General features: G+C 36.0%; 1 protein-coding gene across 1 annotated transcript in view; it reads right to left on the reverse strand.

The window, feature by feature from the left end:
- The window catches only part of LOC145470210 (dynein axonemal heavy chain 7-like), a 63,005-nt gene that overhangs the window by 32,150 nt on the left and 5,156 nt on the right, over positions 1–25,699 (reverse strand). Inside the window, exons 3-28 of the mRNA XM_081454041.1 lie at positions 23,880–23,979; positions 22,215–22,389; positions 21,122–21,221; positions 20,372–20,476; positions 19,419–19,497; positions 18,686–18,758; positions 18,032–18,157; positions 15,623–15,742; positions 14,934–15,117; positions 12,087–12,182; positions 11,864–11,947; positions 11,260–11,325; positions 10,967–11,053; positions 9,635–9,694; positions 9,063–9,116; positions 8,230–8,357; positions 6,617–6,695; positions 5,675–5,758; positions 3,872–4,012; positions 3,096–3,242; positions 2,826–2,962; positions 2,490–2,625; positions 1,564–1,827; positions 1,022–1,170; positions 658–789; positions 510–564 (exon numbers count right to left, since the gene is read on the reverse strand). Of these exons, the coding sequence (XP_081310167.1) occupies positions 510–564; positions 658–789; positions 1,022–1,170; positions 1,564–1,827; positions 2,490–2,625; positions 2,826–2,962; positions 3,096–3,242; positions 3,872–4,012; positions 5,675–5,758; positions 6,617–6,695; positions 8,230–8,357; positions 9,063–9,116; positions 9,635–9,694; positions 10,967–11,053; positions 11,260–11,325; positions 11,864–11,947; positions 12,087–12,182; positions 14,934–15,117; positions 15,623–15,742; positions 18,032–18,157; positions 18,686–18,758; positions 19,419–19,497; positions 20,372–20,476; positions 21,122–21,221; positions 22,215–22,389; positions 23,880–23,979 (2,961 nt within the window). The remainder of the gene's footprint in view (positions 1–509; positions 565–657; positions 790–1,021; positions 1,171–1,563; positions 1,828–2,489; positions 2,626–2,825; positions 2,963–3,095; positions 3,243–3,871; positions 4,013–5,674; positions 5,759–6,616; positions 6,696–8,229; positions 8,358–9,062; positions 9,117–9,634; positions 9,695–10,966; positions 11,054–11,259; positions 11,326–11,863; positions 11,948–12,086; positions 12,183–14,933; positions 15,118–15,622; positions 15,743–18,031; positions 18,158–18,685; positions 18,759–19,418; positions 19,498–20,371; positions 20,477–21,121; positions 21,222–22,214; positions 22,390–23,879; positions 23,980–25,699) is intronic.

Here is a 25,699-nt window from a genome sequence, read left to right on the forward strand (position 1 = left end):
CCTTTGCAGGCATATCAGGCTCATGTGTATTCTAATGTAACTGTGTCTCACCAAAATACGAACCATGGCTCAATGAAACCCGCTTGATATGCTGCCGAAGCATACGAAAAAGTTGCGATTCGGCATATAAGTGTTATATCATGGTATGCTTGAGTTGAATGTGACTATTGAAACTAAACACTTTACTGGAGCTGCTAACTGTTTGGGAGTTGGTTTGGCTGTAATTAATATTTCAGTAGAAAACTGTCTAAATAACAATGTTGAAATGGTTGATTTATTGCTTGCTAAATGTGTGCTGTTGTGATCAGCCTTTTTCTTATGCCTCGATCCGTCAGTCTGCTATTTTACTGGAAAATCATTGAGATTGTTCTGCTGATTTTTAAATAGGTGCTTTCTTCCCCCTCACTGGAACATGAAGAAAATCAACCAACCAACCCTGATGGAAAAGGTTGATAAGCAGAGAAAATTAATTAAAATTGAAGAAAAGAAAAGCAGGAAAAGAAACTCACCAAGACCGCAACCTTCATGATCTCTCTCCAGTTCTTATCAACAGTGCTGAATCGTCTGGAATGTTTATAACGACAACACATGAGACTGAATGCTACAAACCTAACAGATCACATATTAAGGAAGTTCACAAATTATATTATTACTGACCTTCCCTCCTCGGGCATCTGGGCCATGATGTCAGGCGAACTAAAGATAGGTTCTAAATACAGCCATGTAGCTTGCACTTTCAGCCACTCATCAATGATCTCTTGTGTCAGCATCAGTTTGCCTTCCCATTCCCTGAAAACAAAGCCACACAAATATCAATATGATAATCATGCTTTGATGAAAACTTTCCACAACAAATTAGAAACTGGAAATGGTGGCTCTGGAGTGGCTAGAAAAAAACTAAAGAATTGCGTCTGGAAAAAAAACCATTGGAGAAAGGAAAGAACCAACACAACTTAGACATGACCCAAGAGAGGGAAAACAGACAGTCTAGAAATAACAACAGAAATGTAAATGAACATACTTGATTTCTGTCTCAAATGGTTTGATGAACGGTGAACCTCTCATAGTCTGTGTTTTAACAATCTGATCATCCAACAATGTCTGAATGTCATCGATTGATGACAAAATGTGAGTTCCAGTTTCACGGTAAGGAATCATGATAAACTCGATCTGAAGGCAATGAACAAACAAATATCGTTAGTAACTGATATTAGAAGCTCGGTACTTCAAACCTCTGTTAATATAAGAGGCAGAATGTCACATAGACAGTTGTGGAGTTCTCCACCTCTGTCGCATCAGTGATAAAAAAACCATCCAACATATCAGTTTGTTCAAGTATGTAGTGAGTGATGGCCGCCACATCAATTTTTCAAACAAAGTGTAAGGTTGATCATCAAAGAGCTAAGCCATGCATCACTTAGCTTTGTTATTAAATAGTGTAGGGCTAAGGCTAAAATGTTATTGAAACACGATTTCCACTTTGCTGATCCAGTTTTGTTCAGATAATAACATTGAAAAGCCGTCAAATTGATTTTCCCTTGAATGAACTGTCACTGCACACACCTCATCCCACTCACGGACCATCTTCTCCATGGCTTTTTCAAGAGAGAATTCCTTACTGGCAGCCTCACTAATGGTTTCAAACTGACCCAAGTAAGGTTCAAGATTCATTTCCACCATCTTAGCAAGATTAGTGTCTTCATCAGGCTTGAGTGGATAGCCAAGGATCTCTGACATCATTTCCCAATGCCTATCACGAAGGCCCGGATTAAACAGCACCTGAACCAGGGGAAGGTGCTCTTTAAACTCGTCCACTTTAGCCTTCATCTGTACATTATCAACAGCAAAGGTTGTGTTATATTTAGAACAATAACAGCCAGTGGTAATTTTCGTAAAGAGTCTTAGTAGCATAACTGCATCTAACTTAGGAATAAAGTAACCATGTATAATGCTGGGAGTGTACATCTCTGATATCAGCCACGTAGAACCATTACTTACATGTAATGGGCACATTTGATTGGATCAAATTTGAAAAAGGAAGAATGCGTGAGCTAAAATTTCACGTTGTGTGTACAAATGCCAAACCTTCCATGTGCATATTTCTCAATCTGTAGTAATGTGAAACAAAGGGTTAGAGCAGATTGGTTTACTGGTGTTTAAGATTTTTTCTTTGATGTCATTCTACGAGATATTCTTCCCACAACATTTTATCTACACAAAGTTCAGGGCTAAAGTTAGCCTATTCGCAAATGTGATAACATCCATCGTGATAGGAGATGCACACTTAATTAGTGCTATACAATTCAGGCTCAGCCCATGATTCTATGCACATGAAGACTTCTGAAAGCCATATAGTGGTAAGTACAGACATCAAACAATTTTAAAATTGGGTTATAACAATGACATCACAACTTTGAATTAATCTTTAGCTTATCATACTTCATAATAACAAGTTACTTATATATTGTGCAACAGCAAATGAGGTTTACCCTTGCTGCAATCTTTTGTGCATTTGGTACATCACCAAACTGCTTCTCCAGTTTGTAAAGAGCTCTCCAGAAGTTGCCTGTCTCTCCATCAACTTTGTCTGGGTCCATTGTACCCCAGGGTCCTTCCATCCACTCCCTGAATACACAACAAGCCATAGTTTAATAAATTGACACCCACTCTCACAAATTATGTTAATTCTGTTAGTTGAAAGTGAGCTGTCACATTTCTTTTACCGGGAACTTGAACTTCTCCCAGTATGGCCCTTGCATTTGGTCAATAAATATACTGCATATACGGTATCACTTGTGCATCATTTGCATCACTGAGTTACTTACTTGTACTTGTTTTGAAACTCTACTGTTGTTTCATAGAGTTTTAAATAAGGATTCAGAGTGTTGATCAGCTGTTGTCGTTGTGGATATGATGTCACATCCCAATTGAAAGCTTCTTCTTCTTGGTTGAAAGCAAGTATCTGAGGAAACGGGAAAATGTTACACTCAGGTAAGTTTTCTGTCAGTAAAGAATCATCACTTTCATTTGACTTTGGATCTCTCATTTAGCAGGGGGTTTTTTTCCATAAAAAGAGTTTGCAAAGTAGTTATCACCTTTTCAGCAGCTGACTCAAGTCTTTGATTGAGAGCTTGTGCTTTCTTTAGATACCGCTGAATCTCTTGCATGTCTCCAAATGACTGGAACTCCTCAAGCTGTTTAGAGTAGCTCTCTAATTCCTCTACAAATCTCTCACGCCGCATCTAATCCAGCAAGAAAAATAAATGTCCTTGTCAACTTAACTATGGGTATCAAAGCAGACTAAGCTGTCAGTATAGTACAGTACTGACTTTACATAATTTGCTATGTCATTACTGAGTGCTGTTTCTCTGATGTTTTAAATTGAGACACTATAAAATCATCTAATTCTCCAAGATTTAAAATGCAGTGCCATTTTTCATTATTAATAAAAGCTCTTGCTTACTACTGTCTGATAACCGACCATTATTTGTAGTTCTATGCACTTAATGAAAATTTAAGCTGGCAAACGTTTATTTGTATATTAGGTAATCGTGTTGATGTGGGTGCAATTAAGGATTTGAAAATTCTCTCCAAATTGCATGATCCCAACCTATATATAGGCGACTTTAATTTGAAATAATTTTCAAATATCACAAAAAAATTAATTGCTCTCAGAGCTTTCATACCAGTATTACTCTATTATGTGACTGAGAAAGTAACAAACACACATGCGTTAATTTGCAGTGCATTGCAAATTTAAAATCAACAGTTGGCCTGCTCTCAACCAATCACAATGGACAAATTTTCTTTAAGCTATACAGTAAGTGCCTGTAACAGACAAATTAATTGCCCAGCTTCAGTGCCAGTATACCTTGAGGCTGTTTTCATACTGAAGACGGTTTGCATTAATGATCTTCTTGTGTTCTTCAAACACCTCTGGCATACGGAAGTGCCACTGAAACACGCTATTGTTTAGTCGCATGTCTGCAGGAGAAAATGATGCATAATCCACCTGCAACAAACAAAACAAGCAAACATCAGCATTTATCCACCTTCAAAGAGCCCCTCATTACCTTGGGAAGCCGACAATAAAAGCTGTTTTAATTTGTATAATTTAAAGTAATAATTTCTAAGAAAATGCCAGTATGACCATATTGTCAGTACTACAGGCCCTGCAAGTTCATACAATTAAGAAAATAATTAGCGCATAATTAATCAGATAAAACACTATATCCTTGTAAAATCTTATCTTTTCAATGACTACCACATTTTGTTTAAAACAAATTTACTCCAACAATCTCAAATGCTGATCTCAGCTTCATTTCATATAGCGTAAAGACTAAATAAGACCATTATCCAAACAAAAAAGCCTGGTTTTGTTGGTAAGTTATTCTTAAGGTCCTTATTGTGATGTACATGCAAGTAACCACTGTATTTGGTTTGCTCTTCTTTTTTATTTTAGTTACCAAAATTGACTTAAACTTTAATAGGTGACAAAAGCCTACTATAAGAGTTTGTATGGGGCTCAGCAAAGATTCAAAATTTGATTGAAAGCTATCTCTGCTTTCCTTTGACAAGCTGAAACAAAAGTTTGAAACCTTGACTGGTGTTATTTCTATTTTTTCCTGAGCACTTCTGTAAGTCATTTGAGGGATTTTGGTTTAAGCAGAAAATTCATCAAATATCTTGCAAAAGCACCAGAATGACAGAGGAAGGACATCTGGTAACATCTTAAACTTGATTGTCCAAGAACTTGTCACTGGAAAATTATAATAGCTGTGAATTAAATTTTAAACCTATACAAACTATTAAAGTACTCCATGAAAACACTTACAGTACACTTTGGCCACCTGTGACATTTGTTAAACATTGAATGATTACATTTACAAGATGTCCAGCTTTTTATTCTTTTTATCATATAGATAGGACTGTGCGCACTCTGATTGGTCAAAAACTTATGTTTTATCAGAGTATAAAACATAGAAAAGTGTGTTTTATTATTTTTCGGCACATCACCTCTATATCATAAAGCAAGTGAAGAAGCCTAAGCTGTGTATTACACTGTGATAAAACACTCCGCACATTTGAGAACACTCAAGAAATGTAGAAAACACTCATCTGTGGTTCATGTTTTCTACATTTCCCTTGTGTTCTCAAATGCCCGTTGTGTTTTGTCCCAGTGTAGTACACAGCTTAGGCTTCTTTTATTTGTTAATCACATGCACCACATGATAACTCTTCCCTTTCCTTTTGCTGTTGATACTTCACAATTTTATCATGTCCAATGCTACAGTGCTCTTAGAACATAATGTAAAATTTTTCTTCCCCAGGTTTTGACCAGTTGCATACACAGCCTATTAAGCTATTTAATTGGGTCCTATTATTAGTCTAAACCAAGTCACTTTAAAAAAATCTTCTGAATCTTTAGGCATGTCTAAGAGGTGTATTTAATCACTTGACTTTTCTGAACTGATCATCAACAATACATGTAGTTTGGTTTCCCCATTTAGCATGTACATCAGTACATCATTACGGTAGATGATTTGCCAAATAATACAGTTCTGACTGACAGAAAGATGGCCTGACCCATTGAGGAAGGCCGTTTTATATTTGACTTCAAAATATTTTGAAAATCCATCCAAGTCGACTTATAAAAGTGTGCATGTAGCCTTACCAAGAAGACCAGTCTGTTCTTGGTATCTACAAGTCTCTTTTCAAGGTCAAATATGGTCTCATTCTCCACCTGTTCAATGTAGTTCTATAAAGGAAACAATACAAACAATAAAACACTATTAGCCTTGAGTGTACAAACTTGGTAGTGAAATTAAATGACTAACAGACCTTGTGCATATTCACTATACTATAAATGTAAGTACATATAAATAGTTTAAAGTACTAGCATTTTCGAAGAATGTTGTTTCAAACAAAAAGAAACAGATAAAAAAATCTAAAAATTTGGGCTTGTTTGCTGTTTACTAAGTCTGACATGGCACATGACAGAGTTTCTGGGCAATCAATTTCAAATATCATCTGTGACTCCTGATGCTCCATTCTTGGGAGCGACATTTTGATGTTTTTTATTCTGTTTCTTGAAAAGTAAATGATCGTGAACAGAGAACCATGTAAGTATTTTTATTACACTTCTCAGTTACTACATGTGCTGCAATTGGTCAATTTAGTGCACTGTAGGGCCTGCAAAAATTCAAATTTGTTTTTGTTGCCAAATTGTTTCATGATTTATCACCTCTTAACTTTTATAGCAAGTAAAGGTTTAAAATGTTCTTCTACTTTAAACTGTGTATTAAACCATGCCCATGACTAAACAGCAATTTCAAATTGACTTGTTTTGCTTTTGACGTGCGTCAGAAATTGGAAGCCGATCCATGTGAATAGAAATTGTTCCAAATTCATCAGACACATAGAAGAGATATAATAAATATCTTACTAACCTCGTCTTCTTGGTCGGTACTGTAAATGTTACAGATCTTTGTTTTTTCCTTTGATTTATGGCCCCCGTGCTTAGCGCAAGAAAACTTGGTGCGTAACTTATAGTGTGGACCAAGAAGACGAGGTTAGTAAGTGGTTTTAGCAATTTTATTAACGGGTATTTTCAAACCTTTAGCTCCATGAGATGTTCTGTGTTAGCAGGAGAGGTCAGTGCTTTTTCTGCTATCTTCTCATACTCTTCACAAAGCCTTACAGAGGGAGAAAAATCGAAGTTTAGCTACACAACATACTACCAAAACAGGTAGAGTGACACGCGAAACAGTTGCCGTTAGCAACAAACGAAAACATTTTGGGTCACGTGGCTTGAAAGCCGTCAAATGAAAAGTCAAACGCATGTGAGCACATTCCTTCATGTGGTCTGTGGTTCAGTTCTTCCAGCCTGAGTTTTTCCCACGCGCTTGTTCTCATGATCAGTCGTCGATCTTTCGCTCTGATTGTTACTAAGTAGTGCAACGTGATACAGATAAAAGTTTTTTTATAACATTTCTTTTCCTGAAGATCGATGTGAAGTGATAATGACGGACGAGAATGAGGTGGCGACTTGCGATGATCTTATGAAAATTGTACAGGATAAATTCGGGATAAATTAGAGTGTTTAGGTACGTGAAGGAATGTGATCACATGCGCTTACCTATTTGGCGTCAGTTTTAGACCACGTGGGCTTAATTCAAATACATTTCTCGGCAACGGCAACTGTTTTGCGCATCTCTGAAAAAACAGTCTACCTGTTTCGGTAGTACATGTCTTTCAATTTTTTTTTTTTTGGACACACTTTAGTTTTCTCCAAGCATCCTTGTAAGTCAGTACACCTTTTTACTACTGATCTTAAATGACTGAAGTCTGGTTATTATATGTATGATGCATAACAAAAAGCAATTAATATAACGAGCAGTGATAAATTAATAAAGATGGTGAATTTTAAGCTCGGTAATGAAATGTGAAGGTGAATTAATCAACATGACACTAGCGTGGGACAAAGAAAAATTCTGAGTCCCCGAGAGGAATCGAATCCATGACCTCCCAAACACCGGGCGGGCGCTCTATCCACTGAGCTACGAGAATTCATGGAGAGCGAGGTCATTTAACTGAGTTCATATATGACATATATGATATTCATATATTCATATATTCATATATTCATATACGATATTTTTCTTTGTCCCACGCTCGTGTCATGTTGATTAAATCACCTTCACATTTCATTACCAAGCTTAAAATTCACCATCTTTATTAATTTATCACTACTCATGATGACTTCGATAGTGTTGATCCTAGCAGTATGCAGGACACCTGTCATATATGAACTCAGTTCAATGACCTCGCTCTCCATGAGTTCTCGTAGCTCAGTGGATAGAGCGCCCGCCTGGTGTTCAGGAGGTCATGAGATCAATTCCTGTTGGGGACTCAGAATTTTTCTTTGTCCCACGCTCATGTCATGTTGATTAATTCACCTTCACAATATAACAAGCACTAGGCACAAATCTGCCAATTGAATTAATAACTGAAAATACTGTGTTTATTACAGTTTTTTCTGAGGTTAACTATGTACGTGTACATGTGGGAAAATGAGTTCCTGCCAACAAGATTATTATGCACCAGTACCCATAAACATGGTAAGTTTTCAATCAATCAAATTTTCAATACTTTACAAACCACTAGACTTATAATTAATAAGGGTGGTGAATACTGCAAGCAACATACATGACTTGTGCTGAACATTACCGTTTGTTAAGCAGCTGATGATCTTTGCTCATTCTCTGAAGCAGTTTAGTTCTTAAACCATCTGCTCTCTTGGCTAATGCCCTGATTAACTCATCACAGTGAAGTTCAAACATTCCAACTCTTGTCACCTTGAGAAAGTAATGATAATTCCTTTGTTATTTCAAGCTGATTGAAGAAATTGTAACTTAACATAGCCGCACTTTGTCATGTATACATATAGCTTGTGGAAGTTTGTCAGAACTTGAAAAAGCTGTGGAAACACTTGCCTGTTGGCTTGTGTTCCCACAGCATTTCTTGTTCTCCCAAACTTCCTCTTGAGTTTCTATATATAACTCAATAGAGACACATGTTACATGTTTGTTATTTCTTAAATAAATTATAATACCTTTTACATGTAATATAATCAAACAGAATAGCAAAATAATGAAAATAACTGTCTGATAGGACTTAAAGGAAACTGCAGGAGTTCATCGAAATGTTGCAGTTTTACCTGGATCGGTCCTTTCTGAATTGATAACAAAATACAAATGGTATAATGTTATAAATTAAGGCACTGCTAAGTAAGTGAAATTCTTTCACAATTTATGTTCTTATGACACTGGGTTAACCAAATAATAATTACTGAAAAACTTTGCAGTGAAATAAAATTTGTTTTAAAATAGTATCACACATTCACCCAACACACTTGATTGTAAATGTAAACTTTCATTTGGTCTTTAACAATAAGTTTAGGCAAACTTAAACTTATAACCACAGTTAAACTTATAACAATAACCACATTAGTAATATAAATGGAAGCCCACACCACATTCCTATTTATTAGTTACATCTACCTTTTGAGAGTTGTACTGAATGCTGTCCACCAACTTAGCATACTTTTCCACTTCCTGAAACAAGAAAACAAAATATTTTATGAATAAATCTTTTTCTTCTGCTAATTGTTTGGCTTTTGTGCAAAAAGGGCACATATTGCTTTTTGGGCTGATTTTAATTTTTTAAGGATCGAGCTAATTTTTGGCAGACTGACTTGTTTTGACATGAAAAGCGTCATTCTGTGATTGTTTTGCTGTTTCTCTACTTCTTTCAAAAATACAATCGTCTATTTACAAAAAACTGCGCTGTCAAAGCTGCTTAAAGTAACCCTTTAAGTTCGCATCACATCAAAATCCACCTTCGAAGGATTTGCTCTAAAAGATGCTGCTTGGAAAACTAAGTTTTTTTGCATAATTTATGTTATTTCTCGAAAACAAAGTGCAAATGAACAAAAACAATTAAACAACAATACTTTTCATGTCAAAACAAGTCAGTCTGCCAAAAATTAGCTTGATCCTGCAAAAAATAAAAATCGGTATATGCCCCTTTTGGACAAAAGCCTTCAATTACCAAAAACAAGAAACATTCTTACCTTAGCAAACCGAGGAAACTTGTGACCCTCCAACATGAACTGATCCACATCTGCCTCAGCCTGTAAAGTACGTAAAAATAATTCAACCCATGATTCATGCAAAGGCAAAATGACTTGAAATACTGCTATCTGTCATATCAGTATATTCCTAGCCTGTGAACAGGCTCTCTAGTCAAGGATGGGGCGAAGAGAAAGTGAGAAGAAAGAGTAGTGTCCCATGGCACAACAAGGACTGTTGACGCTAAAAATTAAAAGAGTAAACACAGTACTAGTGCTTGGCATGTCCAAAAATAAGGAGATACTTGTTGACCCTAGACAAGTACATGGCTCATGCGCTGGAAAACCTGGGATTACAACTTGCACAAGAAGAGGGTTTTTCTGACCTGTATATCTGTCAGTAACAGGCAACATAATGTACTTGCGATGGTAAAATCAAACAGCGGAGCCCAACGTTTACAATATGAATGGAAGTAAGTAACTTGTTCATGGAATATTTCAAATTCTATCCCTCCAGAACTAATATAAAGATAGCTTAATACATATCTTGTGATAGAATTGAGTCTAAAAAAAAAACAGCGAAAGTGCATGTCAAAGTCTACAAAGCGACATCCAGTTAACCGTGGAAACTATGCAGACCTATGACCTCTAAAAAAAAACATTGGTAAAAGCACAGTGAAACAGCTCTACTCTACCTCAAATTCTCCCTAATAACACAGCACTAACTAAAGTGACCTTCAGAAGCTTGTATGAAGAAAGGCCAACAGACCAAAGATCAAAAGAAAATGGGAGCCTGTCAACCTAGACATTGTACAGTAAACTTTTCCCAAATCCGGTAGGAAGATTCTGAAAACATCCATCTTCTCAGTCACAGATCGCAAGCAATGTTTTTGCTTTTCTTTCAGCTGTGTAAAATGAACAAAATTCCTTAGCGAATCTCTCCCCTTCACACAGATCATCTGTGATTCGCTCACTGCCAGATGACACCAGGTCAACACATCAATAAGCACTTTTTTAATGGATTGGGTCAGCAAAATGGAGATGTCAATCAAACCTGTCAACAATCAGTGACCTGACCAATTAGACATTGCACTAGATTCTAGTGCACAGTGGGTGCCCTGACATGGTGGTAAACAACCATTGTCCACAGGCTCTGACTCCCCAGTCCCCACACCATTCCTCCTCAGCCACTTCACTCTCAGCCAATTCCTTCTTGGCCCTTTTAGCCACAGTCAGACCCTTCCAGCCAAGGCCTGTTCACAGGCTAGTGTATTCCACTTTTAGTGTACATTTATGTAAGCATTTTAACAGAGAAATACTAGAAATGCGAGTTACCTTTCTGGTTATCAGGTCCTTGAATTTGTCATAAAATTTCAAATGTTCTCTAGGTCCAGCCATTTCACGAGCTATCACAGCTTCTACCTATATTGGGTTGAACAAATATAAGAAAACAACATTACATGATGTAACTATTGCTTAATACAACTATAGTATAGCCAGTTTAGTGTACATCAAACACTATACAACGGATAGTCTTTTACATTATTCAGCCGTAACAGGTGTTACAGGTTATAGCCCTAAATATTATATGGAACAGTAATACTAAGGATTCTTAACTTGGAACTTACCTTTGCCTTTGCATCATTAATGATTTCTTCTGATACAACCGGTTTTAATGTTTTCTTTGTTCCAGACTGGAAAAAAGCAATAACAAAAAGATCTATGATAGATGTCAATTGTGACAAAACTTCACGTATCACATTCTGTGACCACCAACCATAAATAAAACCAGCTCCTTGAAAATTGCATGCCAAAATGTGCAGTGCAGTTAAAAGATATTGATTCAACTTTAAGGTGTTTGTCAAGCATAATGTCTTCATCTTGTCTCCTTACAAATTAAGGTATAAAGCCCATAAGGTGAAACATATTGTCTTGATCAGGTTCACTCATTTAAGAAAACAGAATTGATTTAGATAATTTTTTGACTCAATAATTTTGACTTTTATTGAAAGAATGATAATTCCTCTTTTCTATTTTTAAGCTCATCATGTGTGAAATGTTCCCTCCTGAAGGGTACATAAACTTTCTCTAGTCTGCTGTCCAGACAGCAGTCTGTCAGTGAACAGATGACCAGTGTAAAGAATAGTCATCAACAAACTAACACACAAAACTTGCAAGTTGCCATGCATCTTGACAGCATGTTATCCTTAACAATTATAATTTTTAACTCACCCATTCTGAGTATAGTTTGGTTTCAACTCTGGGTACAACCATGACTGCTTTGATCATGACATCATACACATTTAACAAGACAACCTGCAATAATTTATTTTTTGTAAGCAGAGTCGTATGATTTGGGCTTTGGTAGGAGTGATAGGGGATTGAAAAATATTATGACCAACAATGTAGATACATTAATTACAGAATTATAATCTTAATTTTTAAAATACTGTACCTCAAAGTCTTTGAAATCAGGCTCAAATTTAACAATATCACCCTCCAATACAAGCCTCATGATAAATCCTGGATGTTCAAAGGCTCTGATGGAATCCTGTTAAATGAGATGTACAGAATGCAAATCTCAAAATTATAAGGAGATACAAAATATTTAGTTCAATTTTAAGGGCAGTACCTACTAAATACAAAGTCTTTTCGCCAGATTTGGAACATATGGAAAAAGTAGATCTAAGCAAGGGCTATCGGAATCAACAAAGAAAACTAGGGGTAGCCATGCATATTTTCAAGATAATTAGCCTTGAATCTCGAATAAAATGCTGACACCAGCAATTTTCTGAAAAAGAAGGAAAAGAAATTTCTCCACAGATTTCCTTAGAATTTGCCTTTACCTACAGAAAAGCAAACACAATTCTAAAGATCTTCAAACTGCATGATAAATGGTAACATACATGTAAAAATCAGTTTCGGTATGTTTTTCATAACAAAATCATAACAACAGCGCTTTTAGCACCCCTGACAACTCTCCTTTGGTGTAGCCAAAACACAGTCTAAATATTTTAAGGAAAACGACCAATTTTTTTAAGTTTAAAAGACATGTTTCGACAGAACTTCTGTCATCTTCAGTTGAATGAATGATTACAAAGCAAGTTGAATAATAAGTAGGCAAAAATGCTAATTAAGACAAATAGTAACAACAGAACGCGAAAAGGTGTAAATTAAAAGGATAATTTTAGATTTACATGGTGTAATTGCTGATTGAGGCAAGGTAGTTCTTTTTGAATATGGATAGCCTCCTTTATCTTGAGTTGAAAGCTGGTAGTGGCACGATCTAAAATATGAAAGCAGTCTATTGAACACAATGAGCGACAACATTCAGAATTCTGAAGATGTTTGAAGATGTGAGAGGCCCTATCAATGGCTAAGTGCTCACGTACGCATGTGGAAAAATGTCGGGAAGTTTCGCCGACATAACAGGCATTACAGCCCGCACATGCATGTAAACTTATAAACCACACGTGAACGAAGCCCGCCGGGGATAGGGTCTTTCACACCAAAAAGGTTACCTATCTTAAAGGAAGAAAAAACTACTTTGATGTCTAAATCATTACAATAGCGCTTGATTAAGTGTCGAATCTTCTTCTGAGTGATGACAGAAAAATGGCCTATGTATGGCAGCTTAAAGTAAAACGTGGGCGAGGTGGTAAGGGGGTAGCCCCGGGGACAATGATTGCTATGGGTCCCAGTGATGTAATGGTTAACCACTTTTTCAATTAAATGGGCAGGGAAAAGGTTCTTTTTGAGAATTTCAGTAAGCTCGGTTATATCCTCGTGTAACCCCAACCAAGTGTTGTTGATCTTGTAGGCCCTGTCAACAAGAGTCCTAATGAGACCTGCTTTGTATGAGTACGAGGTGAAGCTAAAATAATTAGTTAATAACCCAGTAAAGGTTTCTTATGGTAAACCCTAGTTAGGAAGGAATTAGTGTCACTATTATCAATAAGAACATCTAGAAAGGGTAATTTGCTATTAAGTTCTTTTTCCATAGTAAACCTTATGTTGGGGTGCCTAGAGTTAATGTAGTCAAAAAATGTAACAGCATCGTGCTCTGAGTGAAATAAATAAAAAGTGTCGTCAACATACCTACGATAACAGAAAATTTTAGAGCATTGAAAATTTTCCAACCATAGTTTTTTCATGATGCCCCATAAAAAGATTGGCTAATACGGGAGCAAGGTCATCTTATTATTCAACTTGCTTTGTAATCATTCATTCAACTGAAGATGACAGAAGTTCTGTCAAAACATGTCTTTTAAACTTAAAAAATTGGTCGTTTTCCTTAAAATCTTTACGCGTCTGCTGCTATCTAGACCTTTTGGAAACAGTCTAAATAGCTTTTCCTCACAAACAAAAACTAATCATGTGTTAAATACACATAGGCTTGCCACTTCCATTTTGTAACATAAAATTTAGGAGTAACTATGCATTGCTTTCATCCCTTTTGAAAACGTTTTCAGCAACCATTACATTTTTTCCTGTCACCTCCCCAGAAAGTGAAATTTAAGGTAAAGGTAAATGTTTACAGTTAGATTTCAGTATGCTTTTTTGCAGATAACAGTTGGTTTTACAACTGTAAGCCATTAACAGTTAGTGGTTAGCGATATGCTGCTATTCTGGTGCCCCTGGTTTTAATTCAAGTTCATTTTAAACTTGATTTGGTCATGGTGGGAAAATTTTGCTTTCATTATAGTTGCACACTTGGTAGTGTAGTTGATTATGTCAATGTCCGCGCGTAAGGCATGTATACCATGCCTTGTGTGATACGCAGAACGTGTGCGCACTAACCTATTTCAGCGCATTAATGAGCATAAGCATTCTGTCATTGGTAAACACCTGCAGGACGTACACAATCTGAGGAACAAAGATCTCTGTGACCAATTTACAATCCTCAAGAAATGCCATCGGAAACTGGATTGTTTAATTTATCAGATGCTCTTCATCAAAAACAAAAAACCAACACTTAACACTCAATCTGACTCCGTTAAAGCAAAACTTTTTATTTGACAGTTCAAGTGCACCACGCTTGGTATTTTTATTTTTATTCATCAATTATTTTTATCTCTTAATCATATGCACTGAGACCTTCACACGTACATTCACTATATAACAAACTCACATAACGTGTCTTATTTGAATTTGAGAATGATGGCATGGAGCCATCGAAACGTCATTCTTTAATATTGCTGCCTTTTATTCTTAATTGTTTATCAAAAACCTTAGTTATTTTAATTCAAGATCTTCCTATTGAAATACATTTACAAGTTGAATTTCCACAGGTATTACTTACAGCTGGGGGACAAAACAGCTTGGTGAAGTCATCAATGGAACTGAGAGCTAACATCTGGAGTTGATTGGTCATCAGTACTGCTGCAGCATTGAAAAATGATTCCAATCTCTTAGCATTCTGGTTGCTAGGTACTTGCTTGCGTTTGTTCCCTTGGTAATAAATGTTTTGAACTTCTGGAAACCACCTTCAAGGAGATGAAAATACAAAATATGACAGGTAAACTTTAAATGTACCAACTGTTAATCAGTGGTTGATATCTACAATACTGTACATATAGTCATATTATTTAAAATATATTATGTAAACACGACATTAACAGAGCAAAATTAGGCTAATATATTTTCAGTAAATTATTTGCACTTTCATTAATATCACAGGGTACTTTTGAAAGCTCAAATCTCAGGGTGAGAGGGCAACTGTATCAACAGCACTGCTGAAAAGTAAGTTACACAACTACCATTCTGTATTAACAAACAAGGCACATCTTCATCTTGTCTGACCCAGTGTCTGGGACATTTTGGGTTGTTCCATTTTTTTCTTTGCCCCATGGTCACCACACAATACACATTTAGTAGCTCATGTTATCACTGGTGTTGTTATAACCTGGAAAGTTCAATTTATTACCATTGGGGTGTCATTTTTGGCAGTCATGGTACAATTAAAATAGCAGGAGAAAAACAGTCAGTTACTTTTTCAAAAGTGCTTCCTTGGCAATTTCTATGTGTCTCATGACCACATTCTGGAACATGGCAAGCTCTAAAGCTTCAGGCCTTAATTGAATGTCGTGAATGTCCACAAGTCTCAGGTTGCTACAAGAAAAAATATCAAATTACAAAAATTAACATACACATAAACTTTTCTATTTCTACTGTCTTTTTCGTTTAGAATTTACAAACCAGATTGAAAAGTTTTAAACCGAAACAAAACCTATTTTTAAAACAAAATTTAACTATTTCAAGTACAACAAATTGCACATCAATCATGAACACTGTATAACTTATCCCCAGCACTGTTAACAAAAGCCCTCTGAGAAGACAAGTGGTTGCTGGACAGTGAATAATCACTGACAATGGTGCAAAAAAGGGTTGCAGAGTTTTAGCTTTATTGCAAAGTATTATTTTTAAATAAAACTTGAATGCACGACACGTGTCCTCTGCATCAATATGTGCAACATTGAGGACCTTATGATAAGAGAATGAATCAAGGCCCAGGACAGGAATGGCAGTGAGCTTGGGAAACTTTGGTGAGTCCCATCATCTCACCAAAGACAAAATGCTTAAGATATGTATTTTTCGTATGGGTGACATCAATAACTCAAGCTAAACGTTTTACACAAAACCAATGACATCCTTTAGAGATGGTAGAAATCTTATCTTATTAAGCTTAAATGATGGTGAACAGATGACGCTGAATTGATTCTTCTTTATATAGTTATATGAAGCAAACATCTCTCATCTGTCAGTATTTAACCCATTGACACCTGCATAAAATTGCCCGTGACCCACCACCAATTCCCTGGCATTTTTTATATATATTTCAGAGCGAGCGAAAGCACAAAAATAAACCATATGCGCAGTAACCAGAGACACAAGATCAGGTTTCAAGACATCCTTTATTTAAAGTTGAATAAATGAAGGGCCAAAATATTAAAATATATCAACAAAAAGAACTCAACTTGATGTGTAAAACTGATAAGAAAACAAGAAATTTTTTTTTTTTGCTGGGCGACAAAAGCCGAGAAAATTGAATACGCAAAACTGAGTTAACTTTCAACTTCAGAGGACAAAACGAAACCGAATACAATAGGATTTCAACTCTTTTAATATAACGGATAACATTTGAGAAAACACCGGAAAATAAAGGCGAAATACACATGTAAAAACCAATTTAAAAAGAAGAAATCAGATAATTTCTTTGCCGCATGACGAAAGAATACAGTGCAGCAAAAGAAAGATGAAAGTTGTACATCAAAAAGACGACAAAAACAAGACAATTATTTTGAGATAAATCGTATTTCAACTGTGTTAATTTAGTGCCCACTTAGTTCTTTTCTCAGGAGTTCTGCAGTAGCTGAAAAAGACTCAATAAAATATATTTGAACGAAGCGAATAAACTAAACAAACAAACCACAGGGGTCGCCGTAAATTAAATATGCAGAAATCCAGCGTGCAAAAGTACTGTTTGCCTAAAATTCCCAAATAAAGGCAACCAAATGAAAGAAACGTGAACAATAAATTTTCCATCAAGATGAGGCAAAAAAGCTTATCTAAAAGCATACAAATGTTCAAAATTTCACAGATGTGCTTCGCTGCATGACCGCATGTTTCAAATTAACTCTTCATGCTAAAATGAAAGCTTGAGTTTTTGCTGACGAGTTTTGCAGTTATTTTATCAGCCATGGCTTTACCAGTTGTTCTAAAAGTTGAATTCATGATTTCAAGACAAAAAACCATCTTTCTAGGACCCCTAAAGTTCTCTAAAAATATGCACAGTAAGTCGATTCTCACTGGTTATTTGTCCTTAACAACAATAGAACAATAGAAGAACCAAAAAGTCTTCAGGGAGGTTAGGAAAGGCAATTGTCCTCATGTGCTTTTTTACGGCTGGTTACACCCGGCACAGGAAATTGGGGGTGGGTTTTCGCATGGCCGGCACAGTACAGGAGTCAATGGGTTAATAACGAATCCAAAATTCCCGTATGAAGAAATTAATATGCGAATGATCTTCTCAGCCTGGTTCAGATGGCTGACTTTGCCAGCAGGGCATAAATAGAATCCTGGTGAGGAATCCTGTGAATATTATTTCAATTTCCATCTGTAATTGATTATTAAATCTCAAGATGTTTTTGATCTCACTTTGTGAGATTGTTCCGAAAGCTTCCAAAAAGTCACCAACCATCTCACTTGCTTACACACCCAATGACATAATGGTGACTGGTTAAAGCCAGTAACCACAAAAACTAAGTTATAACTATTATATTTTTGAGAAACGCTAAGCAATGGTTAGCACAATGGAGAAATTTGAGCTTGGAAATGGAAAGAATCTTTCCATAATGTACAAATAGAATGAATCCATTAACAATAACTATACAACATTACCCAAAGGTCTTGTGCCAAAGGTCCAGCACTGCAGCCATCGTAGGGTTGGTTCCAAACAGGTCCTGTTGCATGGCTGCCTTTGCACTGAGATATGATCTGTACCAAGGTTTCGGAACCTGCATCAACCTACACAAGGCAAAACACACATACCGTATAAAAAATAAATATACAGATAACACCAATGACATGAGTTATTAATATCATTTTGTTTCTGGTTAGACAGTTTTTAAGTAAACATTCAAGTGCTCAATCATGCTTTTCTCTTTCATGAATGTAAACAGAGAAAAAGCTAAATGTGTTGCTCCAGGAAATATCCATCCTTTCTCACAGAAGGTTTTTTGGTTTAAACCTCCTACTCCTTTTCAAAAAAGTAAAGCAAACTTTTAAATTTAATTTGTCTTTTGAGAACCCTTTGTGCCCCCTTTGAATTTCCATTAACCTACATGTATGGCCAGACTCTGTAGGGTGGGAATAGATATTTTAAGTAATCAACAATATATATATTTATGTAACAATGAACTGCAATATTCCACATCACTTACATGACTGTAGAAGCACAGTCAGTTAATATTGATCAAATGTGGCAGACAGCAATGAACACTGCAACTGTGCAAAGCTAAATGTAGATAACCTAGTACATGTTAATGTCCTTACTCTTTCTTGTGTTCTAAGACTTCTTCTTTTTTATCATCATCCTTTTCACGAGGATCCTTTAGAACAAAGTCAACTGCATAATAAAAAGCACAGAATACTCATCAGTCAGTCAATCAATCAATCAATCAATCCATCAATCACATTTAAAAGATGATCAGCTATTCATATATGGTATATACAAATTAACAAAGTATTATTTATAACTAATTCCGGTACCACAAAAACATGGCTATAACAGTACAATTACTGTAAATTATTCACTTTTGAACAAGTCACATCCATGCACCTCTCTGTGATAATTAAGGCCCAAGCCAGACCCCTTCATCAAGATGCACGCATGACCAGGAATGATAATTTAGAAAGTGATTTTAATCCATTAAAATTATTTTTTCCACAAATCATTTCTTGTATTTCTAATAAATTATTTTGACTTTTGAACAGTATTTGACATACAATTAATTTACTCCAAAAGCTACAAACAGTGTATGATGAAATACATGTAGAAGGTCAAGAAGCATTAGTATATATAACCAACCTGTAAGAACATTTGGTTGTGTTATGATTATCATGCACATGATTGAATAACCAGGCCACAAGTTAGAGTCATCAAAATGAAAAGTAGGTCAAATCAGCACAAAACAACAAAATCAAAAAATGCTCTTTCCAAAATATGCATTCCTGGTTAACCTAATAAAAAACAGCTGGCTTATAAAGCAGATTGTTAATCACCTACCAATAGCCTTTTTTACACTCAGTAAGTAGTCTTCTTTCATTTCATCTGAAAGAGTTTCTATACACAAATCAAAACCATCCTGAAATCACAAGTATTTTTAAATTAGTCAACATATACATGTATTTAGCAAATTAGACAGTAGTTAAATGTTTTGCAAATTTAACGTAATATTTTATTATATTCAGAAGACTAGCCAATGATCATGAGGTGAATACAGGCAACTACTGACAGGAGCAGAGGTAACCTGCAGGAAGAAAAGGGGATGGGAAGTCAACAAGAGACTGGTGATGCTGACATGGTAAATAATACGCTTGCCACAATTAAAATGAACATTTTTCAACTTTGTCATTGCATATATAATATTGAGCAACAGCAAACACCAAAAGCCATCACAAAATGGCAAGAGCTTCTAAAAAATGGGCACATCAGGACACTCATTAAAAGCCCTAAGACTTTGACCACCGACATTTTAATATGTTGTACAATGAGTCCTGCAAATTTGAGTATAACCTTGACTAGTAAAAGCCTACTCTTGTCCCCTGTACTCCAGGCTCTGGTTTAATTCTACTGGATAAACCACGATCTAGCAGATACATTTTTTTTTTGTTAACACTTATCCACTGCATCGCAATTAATCTGGTGGATAGCCTTATCCAGTCTTTGAAAAACTGGGGCCATGCCTTAATAACTCAATGGAAACACCAGCTGTTGATGTACCATGGTGCAAACAAAGATAATCTGCATTTGATAATCAAAATGTCTCAATAAAATTAACCATACACTTTTTATACTTGAATAGAGGTACATAAGTGTGTATGCTTGATAAATACATAAACTTGTGCTGCTAATTCTTGAATCTTCTTCAAACTTTTATTACTGAATGATGTAGAAAATGTTGAAGGATACATGCAATCACCTTGGAACAAAAATAATGTGAGATTCATGCATTTTACCTTCAAGCTCTGAGGAACAAGTTGTAAAACATGATCAAGCCAAGAATCTTCCATAGGAGCCACATGTTCTGTGTCTATTCCATGATGAATGTAGTAGTAGTAACGCTATAAAATTAATTTTTAATTAATTTTAATTAATTAACACCTTGCCTTAAAAACAATGCTTTATATACAAACTCACTTACTGTACATTTCTGCTACTGTACCATGGTGACCCATATACTGCAGCAATTACGAATCAAAGAATTATGAGACTGTATATTTCTGTTAAATTGTGAAATTTACAAATTATGGGTTCCAAAGTTTTTCAGGAGTTTTCTCTTTAAAATACTAAAAAAAAATTAGAGAATAAGCTAAGTGCTCGAGAAGGTTTTTTTTTTTCATAAAACTTGTGGTAATTGTTTTGACTTCCAAAAATTGGTTTACCATAAAAGGAGTCTCAAAGTCCAAAACAAATTATAGGTCTGCAATAGCATGCTCAAAGTTGTTTGGGGGTGACCAAAAACCAGTTTAGGAGGCTACGTTACTGTAGATCTCAAATCTTGTCACTCATTCAGCTGGCTTTATCACGTGTCCACCTCTGTGTCCACCATAGTTTCCAGCATTTTTCAGCACTTTGTCTTTCATGGATTAGTATTACCACACTCTTTTTCAGTTGACATCAAAACAAAAGCGTTTCTTAAATGACAACATTAACCTTGAGCAGCCATGTAATTTCTGAAATCAAATGAAATCAAAACAAATGCGTACCAAGATATCCTTTTCAGCACCAGTTGGGGAGCCAGTTCTCTCCAGTGGGGGAAGCTCTCCTGCAGAGGATGGACGCACTGGAGCAGCACCCTCATGTTGCCTGTAAAATGTTTATCTTATTACACTGTAGTGCTGGCACTATATATTAATTAACTATGTCATTGCTGTGGTATTTTGCCACTTAATTGACTTTGAGAGTCTTCTCATGTTTTTATTACATTTACATTGTACCACAGGGAGCACATAATCTGTATAGTCTGCATATGAGCCAAGTGGCCCATCTGTCTGGTCCTGATCTCCAGTTTCTGTAGCATGAAGCAACTAGGAGTATTTCCTCTCCCCCCTGGATGGGATGCTAGTCCATCGCAAGGTTACCCCCAGTATTAAATTTTCAGTACCCATTTATACCCCTGGGTGGAGAGATTGGCACTGTGAGAGTGAAGTGTCTTGCCCAAGAACACAACACAGGCTTGAAGCCAGACCGCTTGACCTGGAGACAGGCTTGCTAACCATGAGGCCACTGCACCTTCCGATCTTGTTGAGTAGGATGAGAGTAAATAAAGGAATGAAAGAATGAATAGTTAACCTTTATCTCCTGTTGTCATTTCTTACATGAACTTACAAGGAAAACCACTACCCACATGTCCAGCAGAATATTATAGCAAACATTTTTTCTGCAAACATTTTTATGAGGAGGCAACTCTTTGTCCAAACATTTAAATGAAATCCGAAAAAACTCACTTGAATCTCTAGATTTCTTACCGGCTGCTTCCATGAAACCAGACAAACACAAAAACAAAGTTGTAATCAAAGCTTGATTACGACTTGGTTGTTACCATTTCAAATACTTTCACAACAGTCAGAAATTAACTATTTGTCATGTAAAAAAAAAAAAAACATGTGGGGAGAGGAAAAGGAAATTTTTCCTTACAGCACTTGCACATTCATCAAGATAAAAAAATAGTGTTGCAATATTGTTAAAACAATTGAACATTCAGTGAGCTGATGGTTCTTATTTACCATAAAGACTTTACCAACAAAATGCTAATTAAAAGTGTTATAGTGCCACCTATATATCCATGTATTTACTTACATGATGATGTTGACCAGAGCACTGCGAAATGACTCCCTGTCTTTTTTAGGGGCATATGATGCTGATCCTTTTTTGCCATTTGTACCAGGAGGAGGACTTGGTGGTGATGGCGAATCTCTCCCATTTGCAGCATCCCAAGTTTTACTGCGTATGTGTTTTGGCTTTTTACCAAAACCTACAATCATTAACAAAGAAAATCAAACCTGTCCAGTAAATTCAACTACAGCCAAATATACAGCACCTGTCCAGTAATTAACTTTACAGGGGTTTCATTAAGGGCTGGGCACTGGGAAAATTGACCAGTTGGGAGGAAGATTTTGCCCACCTGGTTTCACCACCTAGAGGTAAGTTTTTCTTATATCAGAAGTTTAGTTCAAATAGTTTTGCCCACCTGTGAAAACCAGTTACCCTCCTGCTGAAATCGCCAATGAAAATCATATTTTAAGATCTAAATGATCTAAGAAATAGTAGTGCGGGTTAAGCTCAAAATCATACGTCGTTTGACATCTGAATGTTAGATTAGCCGGTCATAGGGCGAGCGGTATCTTTGACCAACCTCGAGCTATTTGGATATGTAGGACGTGTAACAAAACAATGTATCGAGTTTTTGACATATCTAATCTTTTCAATTGAAAGTAAAACGAGGAGGATAAAGGAGAAATAAAATTGTAAAGATCAAAAAAAAAAAAAAAAAAAACTACACTTTGGTCACACCACTATAGTAGCACATCCACTTAAAAATGGCAAATTACAATTATGGTCAAGATACATGTACATGTAAGTTTAGCATGGTAGCAAATTATTCTGACAAAGAAGATTCTTTCAATGATAGCGATTTCTACGAAATGTCTTTGACACACGACAATAGCAGCTCTCAAGATGTTTACTTGTCTTTTTTTGTAGATGATGATAGAGTCTCAGATAAATTCAAAACAAAGGTCTTTTAATGTGCTGTCAGAAAATATATATACATGTATTCTTGTCCTGCACAATATTTTAATACATAAAAGTTACAGTTGAACCTCTGATTGCAACCACCTCTCGACTCATAAGCGACCGCCTCTCCTCAGCGACCAGTTTTCCAAAATACCAAAAGTTACGAAGTCAAATCACTATATTTGAAACCTCTTGCAAACGACCACCTCTCGCAAACAACTGCAACCACTTTTAATTAGTCAGAGCTAAGAGTTTGAAATTTTGTTTTGTTTTTAACCTCCTGTAAGCGTGCACTTGACACTGGGAGATAATAATAGGTATTGGATAACAAGGTGTTGTGACATATGTCATATTCCTGGGTAGTAAGAGACAGACATTTCTCAATGGGAAGTACTGGATTTTTTTCTCAAACTTGACTCTTAGCATGAATAAAACATTTAAAACAAGGGGTAAGCCTCTGCAGTTACCATAAGCTAATGAGGCAAAAGTGTGACCCAATATGGTCTAAACTCTCGTAAGCGACCAACTCCCGTAAGCGACCACCTCCCATAAGCGACCACCTAGGCTTGATATTTTGGGTGCTCACTTGCAGGAGGTTCAACTGTTTTCACATTTTTATTGAGTGCATTCCAGCTAAGCCTATAATTAGGTGATCAGTCTTGGTACAGGACAAAGGGGTTGGCAATACAGTGAAGGGATTAAATATTGTGACAGTGAAGTTAAACTGACCTAATGCATGACTTTCCTCATCTGCATCAGCTGTAAGTCTTTTGTTAGGACTGAGCTGGAAGGATGGTGCTGTCTGTTGCCATGCAGGTTTGCTGCGAGTCTAAAAAACCAACATCACAATGCAAGACATTATTATTATTATTATTATTATTATTATTATTACTATTATTATTATTATTATTATTATTATTAATTTACAATCTGTATGTATATTTAATCCACTAGTATATAGAGTTCTACAATGGTATTGGAATGTAATTCACAGAGGAATCATTATGATGAAATGATAATGGAGTTATTTCCAAGCGCTACCGATGCAAGCTGTACTTCTAGAAGTCCAGTAGTAGTCCTTAGACAAATGAGGGCATACACTGTACCTCATTCAGCATTTCCTCAATCTCTAAGATATCTTTTATATTGAGAACATGATGCTACGTACAGTAAAACTACTAAAATTATATGACCCGAGAGTGAGAGTGGTTGAATGTCCCATAAAATATTTAAAATAATTATTTTCAACCATCACCATTTAAAAAAGTACATGCTAAAGCCATACAGTAAACTCTGACTTGCTTTTACCTTAGCACAGAACTATAATACAAGCTGTCGATGTATTGATGGCATGAGCAAAGTGAATATATATTTTTGCAATCAAAATCAGTTTTCTAACTGACTTTCCTTTCTTTTTCTAACAAAAAATTCATGTACATATACATGTATTAAATATACACCCAATGTTTCTATCGAGTATTAGCATAAATCTACTAGTGTTTTATCATGAGATATGTGGTTACACTACTATCTATTCTGTTGTACACGGTGAGCCGATCAGCTTAGCAGTGTGCAGTTGTTTGTGGTTTCAAAGTGTCTGTGAAGGGGACTTGGATAAAGTTTGAATAGCTAGCAGATATATAGTAAAACAGTAATACAGCTTGGAAACTAAATTCAAACAAGTAACACTCAAAATGCACTCACCCGGTGTAATTTTCACTCATAACATAGCTGGTAGAGGGGACTCTACCAATTATGCCCAGAAAGATGCCTCCCCTCCAGTCCCCTCCAAAAAATCTGAGCATGATTCAGAAGCTATTTTTATGTTTTTTTTGGCATCCCATAGTCACAGACGCCCAGCTTGCCATTTCATATTATTTAAGCTTTCTTGTTCTAGTCCATTGGGTGATTCCAGAAAATATTCATACCCTACCACGGGTAGCATGATCATTTTAACCCCTTGCCTTCAGAAATTCCAAAATGCTCTACCCCCCCAATGCCCTCAGAATTCCAAAATCGTTAACCCCTCCTCCCCTCCGGAATTTCTGATTTTTTTTTTTTCAGACCCTTTGGAATTCCTGTTTGACCGCTTAAAACTTCCACTGAACAGGAAACTTGCGCTTTTTCCCTTCTCCAAGAAAATTCTGCTCACACTTTATGGTCAAGCAAACTTGTAAGCAACTCAAGTTTGTTAATGTTCAATAAAGTACACCGTAGCTTTCCCTTCTAAGTGTAATCTTGAAGTTGCTTACCACCAAATAAAACTTTTCATTTCATTTCATTAGCTTCATATTTTCAGGAGAGTAGATCATATTGATACCAGTGGAAGCCAAAAGTGAAGTTCACAATGTGCTGTCCCCTGCCATATTGAAAATTGCATTGATTGAGGAACTGCTGACCACTAGTAATGCAGCCTACAAATCTGTCAGGCGTGCCATTTGAAAATGAGAGACTTGTGCGAGTTTTTCTCACAGTTCGACAATTTTAGATAGGAAAGAAACACATACTTGTTTTATATTTTAATAATCTATCGACTAACTCTTTGATGT

Source organism: Orbicella franksi, chromosome 15 (assembly GCF_964199315.1).
Source record: "Orbicella franksi chromosome 15, jaOrbFran1.1, whole genome shotgun sequence".
NCBI lineage: Eukaryota > Metazoa > Cnidaria > Anthozoa > Scleractinia > Merulinidae > Orbicella > Orbicella franksi.